Genomic DNA, 19,754 nt, shown 5'->3' with positions numbered 1-19,754 from the left:
GGCTGAGCTGGAGGCACCAAGTTTTTCAGCAGGAGGTCCTGCAGGGCGGCTGGTTTCAGAGCCTGGCGGCGGGGAGTCAGCTGGCCGTCTCGGCCGGCACTGGCTTTGTGAGTCCGCACGACTTTCTCGACTGCTCTGAGATTCTCTTCCTCGAGTGGTTAAAATAATACCTCTGTTTGCTCCAGTGAGAGTAAGTGTGTGACACTTCTGCCACTGGCCCTTTTTTTAAACTTTGGAAATATTAGTATGTAAGGAGCTAGACAAATAGCATGTTTCAAGCAGTCTCGGTTGGTCTGTGTAATAACAACATAGAGAAGAAAAACAGGTGACTGAAGCCATACATTTTTACTTGGCATTTGAACTAAATCACTTGGAGTGGCTCTGACAGGTCTATTTTTATGGGAAAAACCCCCCACAATTTCGGAGAAGAAAAGAGCAATCTTCGTACAAGAAGGTGAATTTGTTTTTCTTTCTTTTTTTCAATGATTTATTTATTTATTTTTGGCGGCGCTGGGTCTTTGTTGCTGCACACGAAGCAACAGGGCCTGGGGTCTGCTCTCTAGTTGCGATGCACAGGCTGCTCGTTGCAGTGGCTTCTCTTGCCGCAGAGCGCGGGCCCTAGGATGCCTGGGCTTCAGGAGTTGTGGCACGGGGCCTCAGTAGTTGCATCTCTCGGGGTCTAGAGCACAGGCTTAGTGGTTGTGGCACATGGGCTTAGATGCTCCATGGTTTGGGGGATCTTTCTGGACCAAGGAGCGATTCTCAGTCTCCTGCACTGGCAGGCAGGTTGTTTACCACTGAGCCACCAAGGAAGCTCTATCGTAAGGTATTGAATGTAGTTCCCTGTCCTATACAGTAGGACCTTGTTTATCCATTCTGTATATAATAGCTTCAGGTAAGTAATATTTTTCTTAATTTTAAAATTTATGTCTTTGTTTATTTTATTTTCCACGGTGCTGGGTCTTTGTTGCTGCGTGTGGGCTCACTCTAGTTCTGGCACGCAGGGGCTACTGTCTAGCTGTGTGCATGGCCTTCTCATTGCAGTGGCTTCTCTTGTGGCAGAGCATGGTCTCTAGGGCCCGAAGACTCCGTAGTTGTGATGGAAAAGTTTAGTTGCCCTGAGGCATGTGGGGTCTTCCTGCACCAAGGACCGATCCCATGTCCCCTGAGTTGGCAGGTGGATTCTTAGCCACTGCACCACCAGGGAAGTCCCCAGGAAGTGAATTTCTATCACAGGTCTTTTAAGTCCTAGGGTTGAATAGTGAATTCTGTGTCACGTCCTGGAGTAGCTGAAAGAGTTCTTGGGAGATAAGTGTGGATGAAGGGTCGGGAGTGGGAGGGTTGCCCCTGTGAACTAGAATGGACCACCCCCTCAGCCAAGGGCTCAGGGAGGGCTGAGCACAGGGAGCAGGCGGGGCAGGGAGAGAGCACATATCCTTTCCTTCTCCACGGAGTCTCTTCTTATCATCATGAATGTATCCCAGCTGAAAATAAAGTTCTCCAATGCTAACTAGTCGTACTCCCCAAACTGGATATCTGCAGCTAATATTTACCATTCGTCGTTGTTTCTATGTTGTTCAGTCACTCAGTCATGTTCAGCTCTTTGTGATCCCATGGATTGCAGCATTCCAGGCTTCTCTGTCCTTTACCATCTCCTGGAATTTGCTCAAACTCTTATCCATTGAGTCAGTGATGCCATCCAACCGTCTCAACCTCTGTCGTCCCCTTCTCCTCCTGCCTTCAAGCTTTCCCAGCATCAGAGTCTTTTCTAATGAGTCAGTTCTTTGCATCAGGTGACCAAAGTATTGCATCTTCAGCTTCAGCATCAGTCCTTCCAATGAATATTCAGGGTTGATTTCCTTTAGGATTGGCTGGTTTGATCCCCTTTGCTGTCCAAGGGACTCTCAAGAGTCTTCTCCAGCACCACAGTTCAGAAGCATCAATTCTTTGGTGCTCAGCTTTCCTTATGGTCCAACTCTCACATCCATACATGACTATGGGAAAAACCGTAGCTTTGACTATATGGACCTTTATCTTTATATTTTCATCTTTTGCTAATGTCTGTTTCATTTCTGAGCAAGACTGTTAAGGGGTCATACAGTGTTCTTTTTGTATGTTTAGAAAAAGGTCTGGCACACAGAGTATCAACTGCTATATTCTCGGGCCCCAGTACCTACCAGGTACTCAGTTAAAGTCTCGATGTGATGTGGAGTGACCTGTTTTGAAATTGCCTTTCCCAAGACCCTGGGACAACTCCCCAGTCGAGTCTGCTGGAGCATCATTTATCCTGCTTACTCTGCCACTGTGCCCTCTTTGGGCCAGAACTGTGCCTTGTTAACAGCAGAGAAGAAATTTTTCCTGATGAGCCCGTTATTCCTCATTTATTCAATTTAATAAACATTAATTTGTTCAGAACAGTTCTCCACCAGGCTGTGTGGTCAGCAACGGGAATACGATGCTAATTGAGATAGACAGCATCCTTGTGCTTAAGGAACAAATGATCTGTGGGAGAGATAGACATAAACTAGAAATTTCATTCAACTAACACTTAGGAAGTGCTTATTAGAGGTCAGATTTTGTTTCAGGCATTTTGTAAATATTAATATATTTAACCTTCACTGTAACCCTGTGATGGGGAAAGTGAGACAGCTCAGGGAGGTTAAGTGTCTCACTCAAGGTCACACAGGGGCAGCTGGGGTTGACCTCAGGCTTCTCCAAAACAAGGGAATAAGGACTAATGATGAGAGTGGAAGAACTGGGGACCAGAGGGATCTATAGTGGAAAGACTCAACATAGTCAATCCTAAAGGAAGTTAACCCTGAATATTCATTGGAAGGCCTGTTGCTGAAGCTGAAACTTCAGTACTTTGGCCACCTGATGTGAAGAGCCAGCCCACTGGAAAAGACCCTGATGCTGGGAAAGATTGAGGGCAGGAGGAGAGGAGGGGGACAGAGGATGAGATGGTCGGATGGCATCACTAACTCAATGGACATGAGTTTGAGCAAGCTCCAGGAGATAGTGGAGGACAGAACAGCCTGACAGGCTACAATCCAGCGAGTGGGGGTTGGGGGGTGGGGAGTCTCAAAGAGTCAGATATGACTTAGCAACTGAACAACAGCAGTGGTTCCCTATCACTTGATTTCTTTGATGATAATATTTGGTGTTCAATAAACATTGTACACCAACGCCCATGGCTGGCCACCTTGAGCGATACATGCAGGGCACTCGTGGTCCAGTAGATAGCAGTCTCCTCCCCGTCTAGTTCTCTCCTCACTGTTGGAAAGAGGTTTGCATGCTACCCAGTCACAGCTTATCCCTCCCCAGAATCAGCAGAATGCAGCTGGACAGTTACCATCCCCCAGCTCATCAGCAGGGTTTGGCATGAGTCTCAGCGGCTCCAGGACTGATGGTGAGGCTCCAGGCAGAGGCCTCCTCCCCAACCCCCACCCAGGGATGCACTTGCAGGGGAGGCCAGACCAGCCTTCTGGTTCCTTGGCAACCTAAAGAGCTCCCTTCTCCAGGCTCCTGATCCCTGGTGGGGACTCTTCTCTGTTTCCCAGCTGGTTGGTTGGGACCTGCTTCTTTCTTTCTGCCAACTATTCCCACCACATTTCCAGACATACTCTTCTTGATCCCCGCCCTGCACCCACTCAAGACTTCCCCAGCTCTTCCGGGCTGGATGTATTGAATTTGGGTAGGATATGACATAGTCTTCTTTGAAGGGAATCTCTTCTCATTAACTGTATCACCCAGAGTCCTGGTGGGAAAAGGAATTCACCCAAGATAGTTCTGGTGAAGACTGTACGATGGAGCAGCATTTAAACGTGTGGGCAGGGTTGTGGGGATAGATGAGGTTGATGAGACACCCAGATACTAGTGACAGTGGGCAGCAGGCTCTATCTCCAGGGACAGAGGGAGGAAACAGCAGTAACTGAATCCAGGGAGAGCTAGAACCAAGGAGGAGGTATCCGGGAGAAACTATAGTCCTGGAGGGATGTAACATTTGCCCAAAAAAGGGCTTATAAAGCAGGCTGGGAACTGGCATGAAATACCCCGAGCCCTTTCTCCTTGCAACTGACAAGGGAGCCAGCTGCAGGCATGCTGTCCACAGGGGTTATCTTCCTGGGGCACAGGGCAGGGCTGAGGAGGGTAGCTTAGATATCTGCGATGCAGGTGACATACGTAAGAATGCGCAGCAGGGCTCTTGATCAGGTGTTCTTCTGTAGCCAGTGTCCAGTTGAACTTGAGCACCATAAAAATGGAGTCTTAAAATAAAAAGATGATTGCCTATGCTCTGTGACAGCCTGGAGGCGTGGGATGGGGAGGGAAGTCGGGGGAGGTTTAAGAGGGAGAGGACATACGTATGCCTGTGGCTGATTCATGTTGATGTATGGCAGAAACTGTCACTATATTGTAAAGTAATTATCCTTCAATTAAAAAGTAAAGGGCTTCCCTGGTGGCTGGGTTGGAAAAACCCCTTGGAGAAGGCAAAGGCTACCCATTCCAGTATTCTGGCCTGGAGAATTCCATGGACAGTTCATGGGGTTGCAAGGGGTCGGACAAGACTGAGCAACTTTCACGTATACTGCTGGCTCAGCTGGTAAAGAATCTGCCTGCAATGTGAGAGTCCTGGATTTAGAAAAATTTTTTTAAAAATTTCATTTATTTATTTATTTTCGGCTGCACTGGGTCTTCCTTGCCGTGCTGGCTTGCCTCTAGGTGCGGCGAGGGGGAGCTCCCCTCTTGTTGCGGAGCTTGGGCTCCAGGGCGACAGGCTTCAGTATTTGTGGCTCCCGGGGGCTCTGGAGCAGGGGCTCAGTTGCCCTGTGGCCTGTGGGATCTTCCTGGGGCCAGGGATTGAATCTGTGCCTCCTGGATTGGCAGGTGGATTTGTTACCACTGAGCCATCGGGGAGGTCCCAAGAATGGAGTCTCCTGACACTGATGAATCTCAGCACCTTAGGAAGTCCGGCATATAATAGTTTCTCAACTAGTATCCACCCTCTCTGCCTTGTCTTCAGTTACTCTGGGCTGGACAGTACTCAGTTCAGTTCAGTCGCTCAGTCGTGTCAGACTCTTTGCGACCCCATGAACCGCAGCACGCCAGGCCTCCCTGTCCATCACCAACTTCTGGAGTCCACCCAAACCCATGTCCATAGAGTCGGTGATGCCATCCAACCATCTCCTCCTCTGTCGTCCCCTTCTCCTCCTGCCCTCAATCTTTCCCAGCATCAGGGTCTTTTCAAATAAGTCAGCTGTTCGCATGAGGTGGCCAAAGTATTGGAGTTTTAGCTTCAACATCAATCCTTCCAATGAACACCCAGGGCTGATCTCCTTTAGGATGGACTGGTTGGATCTCCTTGAAGTCCAAGGGACTCTCAAGAGTCTTCTCCAACACCACAGTTCAAAAGCATCATTTCTTCAGCGCTCAGCCTTCTTTATAGTCCAACTCTCACATCCATACAGGACCACTGGACAGTACTAGGGAGGGAGAATTTTGAAATCCTTCCTGGGGGCTCATTCTGGTGACATGACCCATGCAGGCTCTAATTCCACGGCTGGGGTGCCACGTGGGGGTCCAAGCTGTGTTCCCTGTGTGTGGAGATGAACCTGCTTTTGCAGGTGCTGTCTGACATGGGTTTCATGTTTCTTTCTCCTCTGATCTCCCTGGGCAGGTGGCTCCATGCTCATCTCGGCCGTCTGCTGCTTCTTCCTGTTTTTCGGCAACAGCGAGTCCGCGATGATCGGCTGGCAGTGCCTGTTCTGCGGGACCAGCATTGCTGCCTGGAACGCACTGGATGTGATCACAGTGGAGCTGTATCCCACCAACCAGAGGTCAGCTCCTCTCTGTGCTTCCTATGGGACTTGCTTGGGCTCCTTTGGCCAAGAGTCAGTCTGCCATGAGATCCTCCACCAGGGCCATCTTGGTCTTCTTGGAGTTCGATGGACCAAATGTCTCTTGGGTTGTTGAGTTTCTCTTGCCCAGAGGCTGGCATAGGCCTGGAGCTGGGAAGGCTAAGGCTTGATAGAGTAGGTTGGATGGCAAGATGTAAAGGACCAGGGCAAACCTTGTCCTGGAGAGAGGAGCCAGGGCTAACCCTATGTATGTGCCATCCAAGGGGAGGTGAGAACAGACATGCCAGTGGGAAGTGAAGGGGAAAGGGGAAGAGCTGGACAGACAAAGGGTGGAGCAGAAAGAAAGGTGGCATGAGGCACGGTGGTTAGGACATTTGCAGAGAATGTGGCGGGAATGCCCAGCGCTTCTCTTGTTTCGCGCACACTCTTTAGGAAGAGGTCTAGTTTAAAGGCATAGAGTCACGGCCCATTGCTTAGCAGGTGATTTCTTCTCATGGAGGGGGAATTTTTTTCTTTTATGGATTTTTCTTTATTTAATAGGTAAGTTACACAGACAGTGTAAAATCAGACAGTGCAAAAAAAAAAGATTTCCAATGAGAAGTTCAATCTTTCTTCTGCCATAGGCTGCTAGTTCCCCTCTCAGAAGCAGCAGTTACTGCCAGTTTCTCGTGTATTCATTAGAAATATTCTTTGCATAAATAGGAATGCATATGTGTATGTGTTTGTGTGTTTTGTTATCATCTTTGTGTATATGTTACCATCCCCCACTTTTAAAACCAAGATGAGAACATGCTATGTTATACCATTCTAGCCATGCTTTATTCTCACAGGCATATATTTTGGAGATTGTTCCATATTACTTTCTCAGTATTTTAAATGGATTCATAGTATGTGGAGGGGGGATTTTTCAGGACTGCATGTGAGTGGCTCTTGGGCCAGAAATGAGTGTGAAGTGGTGTGGAAGGCAAGTAAATGCAATTCTGCAGAAAATAACGATATTCCCAAGACAATTGATGACAGAGGTATTGGATTACAGGTAGCTATGGAAAAGCACAGGATATTATATTTGAAACCTCTTCTGTTAATCAAATAACTTCTATTACAAAAAATAAGAGATGGAAAGTTATCATTATTTCAGTGATATGTGATTTTAAATCCAGGGAACCTAAGGGAATTAAACAAAGAGAGTAATAGGGACAATAAAATAATTTGGTAAAATGGTCAATAATAAAACTGACATAAGAATTTATAGATCTTAAAGAAGATCAAATATTAAAAATAAAATGAAATTCATTTAATAATGGAAGAAATCATAAAATATTTCAGAATCCATTTGATGAGAAAACTGAAAAGCTTATGTGAAGAAATCATAAAACTTTACTGAGAGATATAAAATAAGACTTAAATATATGTCAATATGTATCTAAGAATATTTAATCTTACAAAAATGTTAAGTATTTTTTAGCGTTTGAAGCATTCATTTACAACTCTATGCGACTTTTTTCCCACCCTGGGAAACTAAAAAAAAGAAAATGACTGTAAGATTTATCTGGAGAAATACACATATGAAAATACCCCCCAAAATTCTGAAAACAAAAAGACTGGGGTTGGGGTTGGCAAAAATGGATAAAGGTAAAGTGTTGTATGGTTATAGAAAAAATGTTAAAAGAATTTAAAGTAAAAAAAAATATATATATATTCTTTATAAACTTGTGGTATGAAATAGAGACAGTTTACTTAATTTGGGGAGGACTAGTGCTCAGAACACGGGCTTCTAAGGTGACTTGGAAAGAAAGTTATGACAAACCTAGTAGCGTATTAAAAATCAGAGACGTTGCTTTGCTGACAAAGGTCTGTATAGTCAAAGCTATAGTTTTCCCAGTAGTCATGTATGGATGTGAAAACTGGACCATAATGAAGGCTGAGCGCCGAAGCATCAATTGATGCTTTTGAACTGTGGTGCTGGAGAAGACTCTTGAGAGTCCCTTGGATTGCAAGGAGATATAACCAATTGATCCTAAAGGAAATTAACCCTGAATATTCACTGGAACGACTGATGCTGAAACAGAAGCTCCAGTACTTTGGCCACCTGATGTAGAGAGCCAACTCACTGGAAAAAACCCTGATGCTGGGGAAGATTGAAGGCAGGAGGAGATGGGGACAACAGAGGATGAGATAGTTGGATGGCATCACCAACTCAATGGACATGAATTTGAGCAAGCTCCATGAGGTGGTGAAGGACAGGAAAGCCTGGGGTACTGCAGTTCATGAGGTCTCAAAGAATCAGACACGACTGAACGACTGAAGGACAACCAATTCAGGAGACGCATGAGTCAAGGGTTCGATCCCTGGGTTGGGAAGATCCCCTGGAGAAGGAAATGGCAACCCAATCCAGTATTCTTACCTGGAAAGTTCCAATAGTGCTTAGAATATTGTCTCTGTACGTAAATGGAGTCAGAAGACAATTGATGGTTAACAGTAGTTATCACTGGGAAGTGTGGTTAATACCAGTTAGGATTAGGTTCTGCCATGAGTGAGAGACTCCAGATATTAATAGCTGCAGACATAGGAAGTTAGGAACTACAGGCTCTTTTTATCTTGTTTCTTCCTCTTTCACGACCTCAGTCATGGTCTGTAGCAAGACCATCTATATTCCCGGAAGCAGGATGGAAGGAAAAAGGACTCTAAAAATAAAGCAAAACAAAACTTTTTTATTTTATATTGGCGTATACCCACTCCCCACTCCAGTACTCTTGCCTGGAAAATCCCATGGACGGGGGAGCCTGGAAGGCTGCAGCCCATGGGGTTGCTGAGGGTCAGACACAACTGAGTGACTTCACTTTCACGCATTGGAGAAGGAAATGGCAACCCACTCCAGTGTTCTCGCCTGGGGAATCCCAGGGATAGGGGAGCCTGGTGGGCTGCCGTCTATGGGGTCACACAGAGTCAGACACGACTGAAGCGACTTAGCAGTAGCAGCAGTAATATCCACTCCAGTACTCTTGGGCTTCCCTGATAGCTCAGTCAGTAAAGAGCCTGCCTGCAAGGTGGGAGACCTGGGTTTGATCCCTGGGTTGGGAAGATCCCCTGGAGGATCCCTGGAGGAGGGCATGGCAACCCACTCCAGTATTCTTGCCTGGAGAATCCCATGGACAGGGGAGGCTGGCCAGCTACAGTCCATGGAGTCACAAACAGTCAGACACGACTGAGCAGCTAAGCACATGGCACATAGCCAATTAGCAATGCTGTGATAGTTTCAAGTGAATAGCAAAGGGACTCAGCTATTCATTTACGTGTATCCATTCTCCCCCAAATGCCCCTCCCATCGAGACTGCCACGTGACATCGACCAGAGTTCCCTGTGCTATGTAGTTGGAAAAGACCACTCTTGACATCTCTTAAGGAAGTTTCTCAGGAACTGCCACCTGTACTTATATCCCATTGGCTTAAACTTACTCACATGGCTAGGCTTGGAAGCATAGGGGTCTGGGAAATATAGTTTTATATCTGGAGATCTGCTATTTAGGCAGAACCGTTTTTGCCACAAGAAGGTAAAGGAGTTATTAATGGGGAACACGTACACTTTCTACTTCATCCTTTTCCATTCTTGCAATATGTCACAGTACTCAGGTACTTGTGTGCATGCTAAGTTGCTTCAGTGTTTGACTCTTTGTGACCCCACGGAAGCAGCCTGCCAGGCTCCTCTGTCCATGGGATTCTCCAGGCAAGGACGCTGGAGTGGGTTTCTATGCCCTTCTCCAGGGTATCTTCCTGATCCAGAGATCAAACCTGCCTCTCTTATGTCTCCTGTATTGACAGGTGGGTTCTTTACCACTAGCGCCACCTGGGAAGCCTGTGAACAACTCAAGTTGGAAGGAAATACTCCAAAATGTTAATAATGGTGATTCCTTTCAGTGGTGAAGTTACAAATTCTTGCATCTTTATGTTATTCTGTATTTCCAAATTAGACTAAAATAAGAATGTGTTACTTTGATATTTAGGGAAAAAAGTTCCCTCCCACATCTTCACTATACTTCTTTTTTTTTTTTTTTTTTTTGGCTTGAGGGATTCACTCTGACAGGGTTTTTATTTTTTATTGAAAAAACTTTTTATTTTGTGTTGAGGTTGAAAAGAATGTGTTGATTAGAAAACAATGTTGTAGTTTCAGGTGTACAGTGAAGGGACTCAGTCATACACATGTATCCATTCTCCCCCAGACTTCCCTCCCATCAGGCTGCACTCTACTTCTTTAACAAGGGAAAGGAAGAACCCAGTCCCACACAGCTAAGGAGGTCTAATTTGTATCCTCCAGAATGGTTTACTTTCTCCTTCTTTTACAGGGCAACAGCCTTTGGCATCCTCAACGGATTGTGCAAATTTGGCGCCATCCTGGGAAACACCATCTTCGCTTCTTTTGTTGGGATCACCAAAGTGGTCCCCATCCTTCTGGCGGCCACTTCCCTCGTTGGGGGAGGCCTGATTGCTCTTCGACTGCCGGAGACTCGAGAACAGGTCCTGATGTGAACCACCTGCCAGGGAAAGGAAATGTTGGAAGAACCCCGTCTGGGAACCTCCACGGTGCCCTCACTTCCTGTCTGTCACTGTCCGGCGGACCCCTTGATAGCGCAGGAGGAAAACTTGAACTTGGGACCCCTAGCTTAGCACCCGTTTCCGCTGTCTGTATGTTTGTAACTCGGGGGTTTCCTGAGCTGTCCTCCTGTAGAATCCCAGAACTCCATGCTTGGCTTCTAGTGTGCCCAGCCGAGGGGAGAACACCCCCAGTGGGAGCACAGACTAAGCAAGGGGTGTGTATTTTTGCAGGTGAGGTACGAGGACTTTCTTGCATTTAAAAATGAACTTGAGAAACACTCACGTTCCTCCGTAAAGTTCCTCGGAGCCCAAGGACTTAACAAATGGACTTGGTGGGGAAGTTGAGTCATCGTCTGAATACTGAAGTACATATGATACATATATTTTTGCAGTTAAAGTGTCACTTCTCATAGTTTCCATTTGAAAATTGGCACAATAGCATTGAAGATACTCTGATATAGGAAACCAAATATTTGAGCAATATCTGTAGAAATCTATGTTACCCCTTCCAAGAGTCCTAAGTTTTCCATGATGATTAGGGGGTAAGTTGAAGAATAATATTTATTCCTATTTTGATCTAGTCAAAAACACTTAAGGGGATAGGCATTCTTTAAACTAACTTTGTACATAATTGTCTTTGGGTTTCATTTGCAGAAATGGTGTCTGCAAATATTTGCCAGCATTTAGCCATATTTGGAGAGGAGCTGGTGTTTGAGGTCCCAGGAAATTGGGGCTGATGGAGTGAAGTGCAAGCACAATTTCTTATAGCCATTTAACTTGCTGGCGGGAGGATGCACTTCACGAGCTCACGTCGCACTGTTCATTTCGTTCTGGCTCTTTTCTTCTTGTGGGGGAGGAATTATTTCCTCTCTTACACAGACTGCTGGTGAAACGCAAGCTCACCGTCGTCCATCCTAGCATTTGATGTGCCTGCTCACCCAGAAGCGACACGGAGAGTGTTCCGTGGCTCCTGCCGTCTCCTCTGGGCAAGAATGAGATGCGGGCATGAGGGACGGAGGGCGGGGTGGGGAAATGCAGCGCAGGCCTTCGAAGTGTAAACTTGGCAGTGAAGCACGATCGGTGTTTATTGTAAAGGTCAGATCCATGAAAATCTACTCTGTGTCTTGGTTCGGCTTCTTTTTGAAGCAGACTTAGGCATGGGAGTTGGGGAGCGCAGGGGTTGTCGTATATGTTTTTGTTCAGTCCTCACAAGGAACACATTCCTGAGATCTAGTATGAAACGTGAATGGGGTGGGGTGGGGGTGGGGTGAGGAACTCAGGACAAACTGCTGTGGCAAAGGTCAGTAATAGATTGGAGTCTTGAATCCATTGAAAAAGAACAACTGTTTCACCCTTCAGAACTGTCTTGCATGGAAGGGACTGTGAGCTATAAGCCTTGGGTCCCTGGAGGTGAACCCTGAGGCCAGATGGACCTCAGCCTGCAAGAATTAGCCCTTGATTTGTGATGCTTTCAATTCTATAAAGTGCAGGCTTTTGCTACCAGAAACCTCAAAAATTTAAAGAATAAAGATGGCTGCATTGAGTGTATTTTCTGTTTTGGAGAAACACTTAGGCCCCGTGATAGCTTCCAGCCATCCTTTGGTTATTCTCTGGAGTAGAAGGTGGAGAGGAGAAAGAGTAAATCCTGGAAACTCTCTATCCTGGATCTGAGATCAGTTTTAATGATGAAAAGGTTTTCTTTGCTTCTCTTGTCCACTGATAATTGAATCACCATTTTTTTTTCTGTGCGGGGAAGGAAGATGCATCAACTTTGGTTTGATATCCTGACTCCCCCAAATGTGTAAATGTATCATTGTGTATTAGTGTTTCTCTCAGTTTGTTACAGGAGTTACCTAACATCAGTGCTACATCAATAATGAGAGGATCAATGTAACATAGCTGTAATATACTTGCTTGTGATACAAAATACACTGGCTAGGTTCATAAGAGAACGGTGTAAACTGGGATTACTGCATCCCTTCTAACACGATTTTTCAGTGGGAGAGTACAATTCGATGAACAGTTACTGCTTGAGAAATTTATAAGGCAGCAAAAGCCTGCATTTCTAGTTCGGATGGATCTTGTAAATCTAAAGCCTGATTCATTTCTGAGCGTTGGGATGGCTGCGACGATTTGGGGTAAACTCCATTTGATTCCCAAGTTCTCACTTCTGCATTATCCTTATGGCTCCGTACACCAACCATCTAGCCACCAAGGGCAATTCCCATCCCATCCATCACCCAGGCCTTTGTAAAGGTACAGCCATGCTCTGCAGACTTTTCCCATGCAAAATTGTCTGGCACTGGGACCTGGCCACTTCTTAAATGCTGTCACTCCTGCTGAGATAAATGCGTCTTTAAAAATAGTCCCTTTGGCAGGTCACTGGGGGATAACGCACAGCATTCCTGGCCGGGCGCTTCTTTTTCATTTCACATTCTACCCTGAGAAACTCCCTATGGCATTCGTGGAGAATCAGAGGGATGAGGCTGTCCCTCATTGAGCAAATCTGTTCGCAGTTCATGATGTACTTTTATGATGCCCAGTTTGGGAGGAGTTGCTTTTAAAGGTCTCAGCTGTATTGTGTCATCTCTTGATGCTGATTTCTCGATCTTTTGTTTTACTGGAAATAAATAGTGAAAGGGGTGTGCCTACTTGTGACGTTTATAGCACACGACCCTGAGGTCATGTAATAAATAAGCTCTTTCCCAGGGTTTCCTGGCACCTTGTATTAGTTCATTAAAAATAATAATAAAAGTAATTGTAAACAAGCCTTAAAGAACTGAGACTAAAGATTATTTCTAGACTCTGAAGTCTCTTCTGGAAGCTTTGATTGATTGGATGTGCTGACAGGATGCTGACAATCATTTCCTTCTTATGTTGCATATGGGGACCTTGAGAGGTTAAATGATGTGACCAAGGTGACATGTAGTGCTTGGAGTGGATTACAAGTGGGTTGCAAGTTGGTCTAGTTCTGGACTCACTGATATATTACTACAGAGTCTCCCATAGTCTTCGAGGAATGGGAAAATATGACCAACACTTACCTGGGACCATTCACTGAAAGTCCACTTGATTTCTTTACCTAGAATAAGTGGAAGGACCAGTATAAACATGAAAGGGTTTCGTGTGTATTCATGGACACACAGGCTCCAGCCCTGGGTTGGCAAAATCGGTAAGATTGCCTGGAGAAGGAAATGGCAACCTGAGCCAGTATTCTTGCCTGGAAAATTCCATGAAAAGAGGAGCCTGTCGGGCTACAGTCCATGGGATTGCAAAGAGTTGGACATAACTGAGTGACTGAGCAAGCATGCATTCAGTGACTCATTTTGTTTATTCGACAAATCCTTACTGAGCCCCTACTATGTGCCAGTCTCCACACTCAATTCTGGGGATGCAGAACTAAAAGCCATGGCTGGTGTGGCTGCTTTGTAATCTGATTATTGGGAGCAGACTTCTGCCTTTCAGCTGCTAGTTTTCAGTGCTGTTTCCATCATCAAGGCTGCCTCACTGACTGAGATGGCACCGGCCCTCACATCCACAATTCAGTGGGAAGCAGAAGGAAGGGCAATAGGCGAAGGGGCCGCACTTCCCAGCTGAGGCAGTCTTTCTTGGACCTGCTGTCATGGATGCCCCTTCTGCTTGCTTCCACAAGTATATCATGGACTTCCCTTTGTTGCAGGGGAGGCTAGGAAATGCCACCTTTACCTGGGAACATTGCCACCTGTCCTCCAAATTGAAGAACTTGGCACTAAGGGAGAAAAAGAGAAAGGAGAGGTGGGTGATGCTTCTTAACCCTTAGCATGTGTCAGAATGGGGGCAGGGAGTGGCGGCTAAAACTCACACTGCTGGGCCCCACCCCATCTGGGGTGGGATCTGAGAATCTGCATTTTTAACCAACTCCCAGGTGTTGTGGATGGCCTCAGTCCTTGGATCGTATTTTGAGCAGCATCAACAATCTGCCAGTTTGATTTGTTGGAGAAGTTCTGTTGTACCGATCATTTAAAACTTGTCCAAATCAGAAAGAAACTCACAAAACTAGAAGCCATGAAAAAACGATTACCATAGTCCTCAAGTTCAGGGACAATCAACTGGGGGCAGTGCATTAGTAACTGATGGGTGTCCATGAAGCTATGGCTAGATATGAACTTGATCAGTGACAGTCAACCTGAACTTGGCATGGAAATATCTCTAGAAAAAGGCGAAGAGATTTCTTTCAAAAAGAGAAAGACTGATATGAGGAATTCCTCCACTTAGACCTCATCCAACACGTTTGCAGAATGGTTACGTGTATCCCACGCCCCACAAGGCCCCCACCTCTAAGTGATTGTCCCCATGTTCAAAGTCTGGGCTTTTGCGGGTAACTGAGTCATGCTTCGGCACAGCCCTAAGAACTGTGTGGAAATAAATCACATGAAGCCTTTGCATTTGAGGCAAGCTTAAAACACATTTTATTTAATTTGCAGAAGCATGGTGGGGAGATTTATATGCATAGCTTTTGTGACAGCAGTGAAGTTTCTGAAAAGATTGATGATGAGCTGAAACAAATTCTAGAGCTATCCACAAAAGTTAATGGAGAAGTAAATGGTGCTATATCGTTGTTAATTACAGGATGAACAGGGGATGTGCTCAGCAGGACGGTAGTAACACACTCCAGGAGGTTCAAGCCACGAGCTGGGCAGTGAGGACTCTTCACCATGTCCCCTGAAAGGACATGCTTGGCTATCCATTCATTTCTGGCCCCGCTGGCTACAAATGTCTTTGAATTTCAGGGACCATAAATATGTACTCCTCTGGGAATTACAGTTCTTTCAGGAGATACCCCCCACACCACATTTGGTCATTTGGCTAGATAGGGAGGTCTGTTTAATTCCATGACTGTCCCTCAGGAAAGCAGGCTATTGGAAACCAGCTATCCTGTCCAACTGTCACCTACACTCAGTCATGTCTGACTCTGCGACTCCAGGGACTGCAGCACATCAGGCTTCCCTGTCCTTCACTTTCTCCTGGAGTCTGCTCAAATTCATGTCCGTTGAGTTGGTGATGCCATCCAACCATCTCATTCTCTGTCACCCTCTTCTCCTCCCGCCTTCAGTCATTCCCAGCATCCAGGTCTTTTCCAGTGACTTGGCTCTTTGCATCAGGTAGACAAAGTATTGGAACTTCAGCTTCAGTATCAGTCCTTCTGATGAATATTACACCTACGATATATAATCTCAGCAATACAGATTTCTCTAAATCTGAATCAGAGTGTGTGAATTCAATAGGATACATGCAAAAGGCCAACAAAAATAGCCTTTCAGGAAAATTTGACTTTGAACTATCTCACAAAGGACTACTTAAAACAAACCTTTTTGTTTGTTATTGGGGTGCAGCTGTTTAGCAATGTTGTGATAGTTTCAGGTGAGCAGCAAACGACTCAGATATACATATATGTGTGTCCATTCTTCCCCAAACTCCCCTCCCTTCCAAGCTGCCACATAGCGTATAAATGACCCTTATTTACAAAAGCCTTTCTTCCAAAGAATCACAAAGCTAATTCTTTCCACCTCAAAAGTATTTGGAAGTGGCAAAACTCTACTTCTTTAAAATTTATTTTGTGGTAATAGCTTTCTTTCCGATTTGGAGTTGGTCTGGATGAATCAAGAAGACTCACTTTAACAAATATTGTTAAAATATAACAACTTTAACAAATAGCTATTGCTAATAGCTAATTTGCCCATATTCTTGCTAATGATTTTTAATAAGGATACCATCAGAAACCTGCATTCTACATCCTTTACGGTTGAAATATCAAACCATAAGCTGAAGATTTTCGATCAGAATATAAATGGTATGTTGCTGAGATGTATGTTAGAATATGTGGTGTAACAAGTGAGGCAGGAAAAGACCATTACATGGGTAGTCTTGAAGAGACAAATATATAACCAATAGGTTTAATTGATGATTTTGAAAGGTAGCTCAACTTCTAAAAATTAAATTTTGGAGAAGTAAGATGGAAGTATTTGTGATATATATACATAAAAATATCCATATATACACTAAAAATATCCCTCCACAATGTAGGGGCTTCCGTGATGGATCAGTGGTCAAGAATTCACCTGCAATGCAGGAGGCCCAGGAGACGTGTGTTCGATCCCTGGTGAAGAATCCCTGAAGGAGGAAATGGCAACCAACTCCAATATTCTTGCTTACAAAATCCCATAGACAGAGGAGCCTGGCGGGTTGCAGTTCATGGGGTCACAGAGAGTCAGACACACACATGTACATAATGTATAGACAGGAAAACTATTATTGTTTAAGACACATGCCATGAATTAGTCAGTTTTGATTCAGGCTATTTTTACTTTATGTGATAAAATCTAAAGGCTATTTTAAAGTTTAAAAGTGTGAAATATTTATCAACTGGTGAGACGCGGACTTGTCAATTCTGCTACATTTCATATCAGTCAGTTCAGTCGCTCAGTCGTGTCTGACTCTCTGCGACCCCATGAACCGCAGCACGCCAGGCCTCCCTGTCCGTCACCAACTCCTGGAGTTCACTCAGACTCACGTCCATTGAGTCGGTGATGCCATCCAGCCATCTCATCCTCTGTCGTCCTCTTCTCCTCCTGCCCCCAATCCCTCCCAGCATCAGAGTCTTTTCCAGTGAGTCAACTCTTCGCATAGCATCATTCCCTCCAAAGAAATCCCAGGGCTGATCTCCTTTAGAATGGACTGGTTAGATCTTCTTGCAGTCCAAGGGACTCTCAAGGGTCTTTTCCAACACCACAGTTCAAAAGCATCAATTCTTCGGTGCTCAGCCTTCTTCACAGTCCAACTCTCACATCCATACACGACCACAGGAAAAACCATAGCCTTGGCTAGACAGACCTTAGTCGGCAAAGTAATGTCTCTGCTTTTGAATATGCTATCTAGGTTGGTCATAACTTTTCTTCCAACGAGTAAGTGTCTTTTAATTTCATGGCTGCAGTCACCATCTGCAGTGATTTTGGAGCCCCCCCCAAAATACAGTCTGACACTATTTCCACTGTTTCCCCATCTATTCCCATGAAGTGATGGGACTGGATGCCATGATCTTCGTTTTCTGAATGTTGAGCTTTAAGCCAACGTTTTCACTCTCCTCTTTCACTTTCATCAAGAGGCTTTTTAGTTCCTCTTCACCTTCTGCCTTAAGGGTGATGTCATCTGCATATCTGAGGTTATTGATATTTCTCCCGGCAATCTTGATTCCAGCTTGTGCTCCTTCCAGCCCAGCGTTTCTCATGATGTACTCTGCATAGAAGTTAAATAAGCAGGGTGACAATATACAGCCTTGACGTACTCCTTTTCCTATTTTGAACCAGTCTGTTGTTCCATGTCCAGTTCTAACTGTTGCTTCCTGACCTGCATATAGATTTCTCAAGAGGCAGGTCAGGTGCTCTGGTATTCCCATCTCTTTCAGAATTTTCCACAGTTTATTGTGATCCACACATTTCATATAGGCCAGACTTAAAAATAGCTGGTTTGTGCATTTCCATTTGGTCCCCGATTTTTGGTCAGTGTGAATCCTGAAGACCCCCAACCCTAACTGTCTAAATTATTACTTCTTGTTCTTGATGTGATAGGTATGTACATAAAGCAGGTTGAGTTTTTAGGAAAAGAAGTTCAAGTTTTTTGCTCCATCTTCTCTTACTGACTTATGGTTCAGAACCTTTTAAAAAAAATTCTGGAGTAGTAGGTTAAATTTAGAAAGTCCCAACAAAGCCTCTGGGCTGCAATAAGCAATGCTGGGGGACTAAGAGGTTTTATTCCCTCTGGTGGGAGGGGAGCTAGAGAGGGGCCAATTTGGGGGGAAGGTCACAGGATCCAGATGTGTGACTCTTCACGATCTTCCTTGAATGTTTGACCAGTAGTTTTGAATGTGTTTTATAGTCACTACTATAAACATGGCTATCCCAGTCCTTTGACTGGGTGGGGCACTTCTAACTTTTCAAATGTGAGTAGTTGAGTAGTTACATCCATTATGGTTCTTGGTTGGGTGTCTGGAACAAAGTTGATAGGGATGATCTTGCCAAGTATCCAGTGTAGTCCTGCGCAGTGCTCTCAGATTTGTAAAGAATGCGTTGTAGATATAGAAGGAATTTATAGAAAGGCATATACAAGAAAGCAATATTACTGCATACAACAATACGGATACATACATAGAAAGCAGTATTATTGCTGTTGATGAAATGTGCTGAAACACAGCCCACGGAGGAAGGAGCTCTTCCTTCGGAAGCCTGCCATCTCTCTTTGGAAGCAGCTTCATGCAGAGATTACGAAGAGTGGGTTTGCTTCACAGTTGCGTGTGACACGGCCACAAGGAGGACACAGAGCCACAAGCTGTGAGCCAAGAAGAGGAATTCTGCACGTGATGGGCAAAGAGACTCATTATCTGCTTTACAGTGACTTGACAGCTGGCTGGATAAAGCTTTGCTGTATGGAGCTGTCTGGAGAAGTCTGTAAATAATGCCATACATCGTGAATGCACCTACTGAATGATTAAAGCGAGGCTGAGGCTGTGAAATGACCAGAGTCAGTTTTGTTTCCTCTTCACATTTTTCATGCTCTAGTTCCTTCTCCCTTTAAGTGCTTTTCCATCTGACTGTCTCTGGAAAGTGGAATTGCTCCGATGACCTAAGCTTTTTTGTTCTTTAGTGTGTTAATGTAGTAGAAAGATTTGGTTTGGTGAATACATTAAACTATTAATACCTCGTGATCCTAATATTAGCAAACACGTATGGAAAGCTTTCTACATGACATGAGGTATGATATATCTCCTTATAAAAAACTAAAGGTCTAAATGTTATTTTCTTCCTTTTAGAGATGGGGAGAGCTTCCCAGGTGGTGGTGGTAAAGAATCTGCCTGCCAATGCCGGAGACCCAGGAGGGGCGTGTTCGATCCCTGGGTTGGGAAGATCCCCTGAAGTAGGAAACAGCAACCCACTCCAGTATTCTTGCCTGAAATATTCCATGGACAGAGGAGCCTGGAGGGCTACAGTCCATGGGGTCGCAGAGTCAGACACGACTGAGCACACTCACAAAGTATACTTTTTGCTATTTGCACAGGACACTAGAGGGCAGTAGCTACCTTGAAGATGTATGACATTTATACTCAGGGTGGTTAGCTTTCGGTCCTGGTCTCCGTCAAGCGAAATGTGACAGCTTTTGTAAAATGACAAATATTTCCCTCTATTCTTTAGGATGCATGTGAAAGTGGAGATGATTTCAGAATAATTTCCCAAGGGATCAGAGTGTTCTTCAATCATTTAATATGCTCAGGTCTGAAACA

The 19,754-nt window shown here is 44.9% G+C and overlaps 1 protein-coding gene across 1 annotated transcript in view; it reads left to right on the top strand.

Moving 5' to 3' along the window:
* SV2B (synaptic vesicle glycoprotein 2B) overlaps positions 1 to 10,378 on the top strand; it is a 91,894-nt gene extending 81,516 nt beyond the window's left edge. Inside the window, exons 11-12 of the mRNA XM_052659811.1 lie at positions 5,675 to 5,834; positions 10,195 to 10,378. Of these exons, the coding sequence (XP_052515771.1) occupies positions 5,675 to 5,834; positions 10,195 to 10,378 (344 nt within the window). The remainder of the gene's footprint in view (positions 1 to 5,674; positions 5,835 to 10,194) is intronic.
* The last annotated feature ends 9,376 nt before the right edge of the window (positions 10,379 to 19,754 follow it).

The sequence above is a fragment of the Budorcas taxicolor genome, chromosome 21, assembly GCF_023091745.1.
Source record: "Budorcas taxicolor isolate Tak-1 chromosome 21, Takin1.1, whole genome shotgun sequence".
NCBI classification, from domain to species: Eukaryota; Metazoa; Chordata; class Mammalia; order Artiodactyla; family Bovidae; genus Budorcas; species Budorcas taxicolor.
Note: the sequence above shows the minus strand (reverse complement) of the source record. Positions and strands in the feature narration are given on the sequence as shown.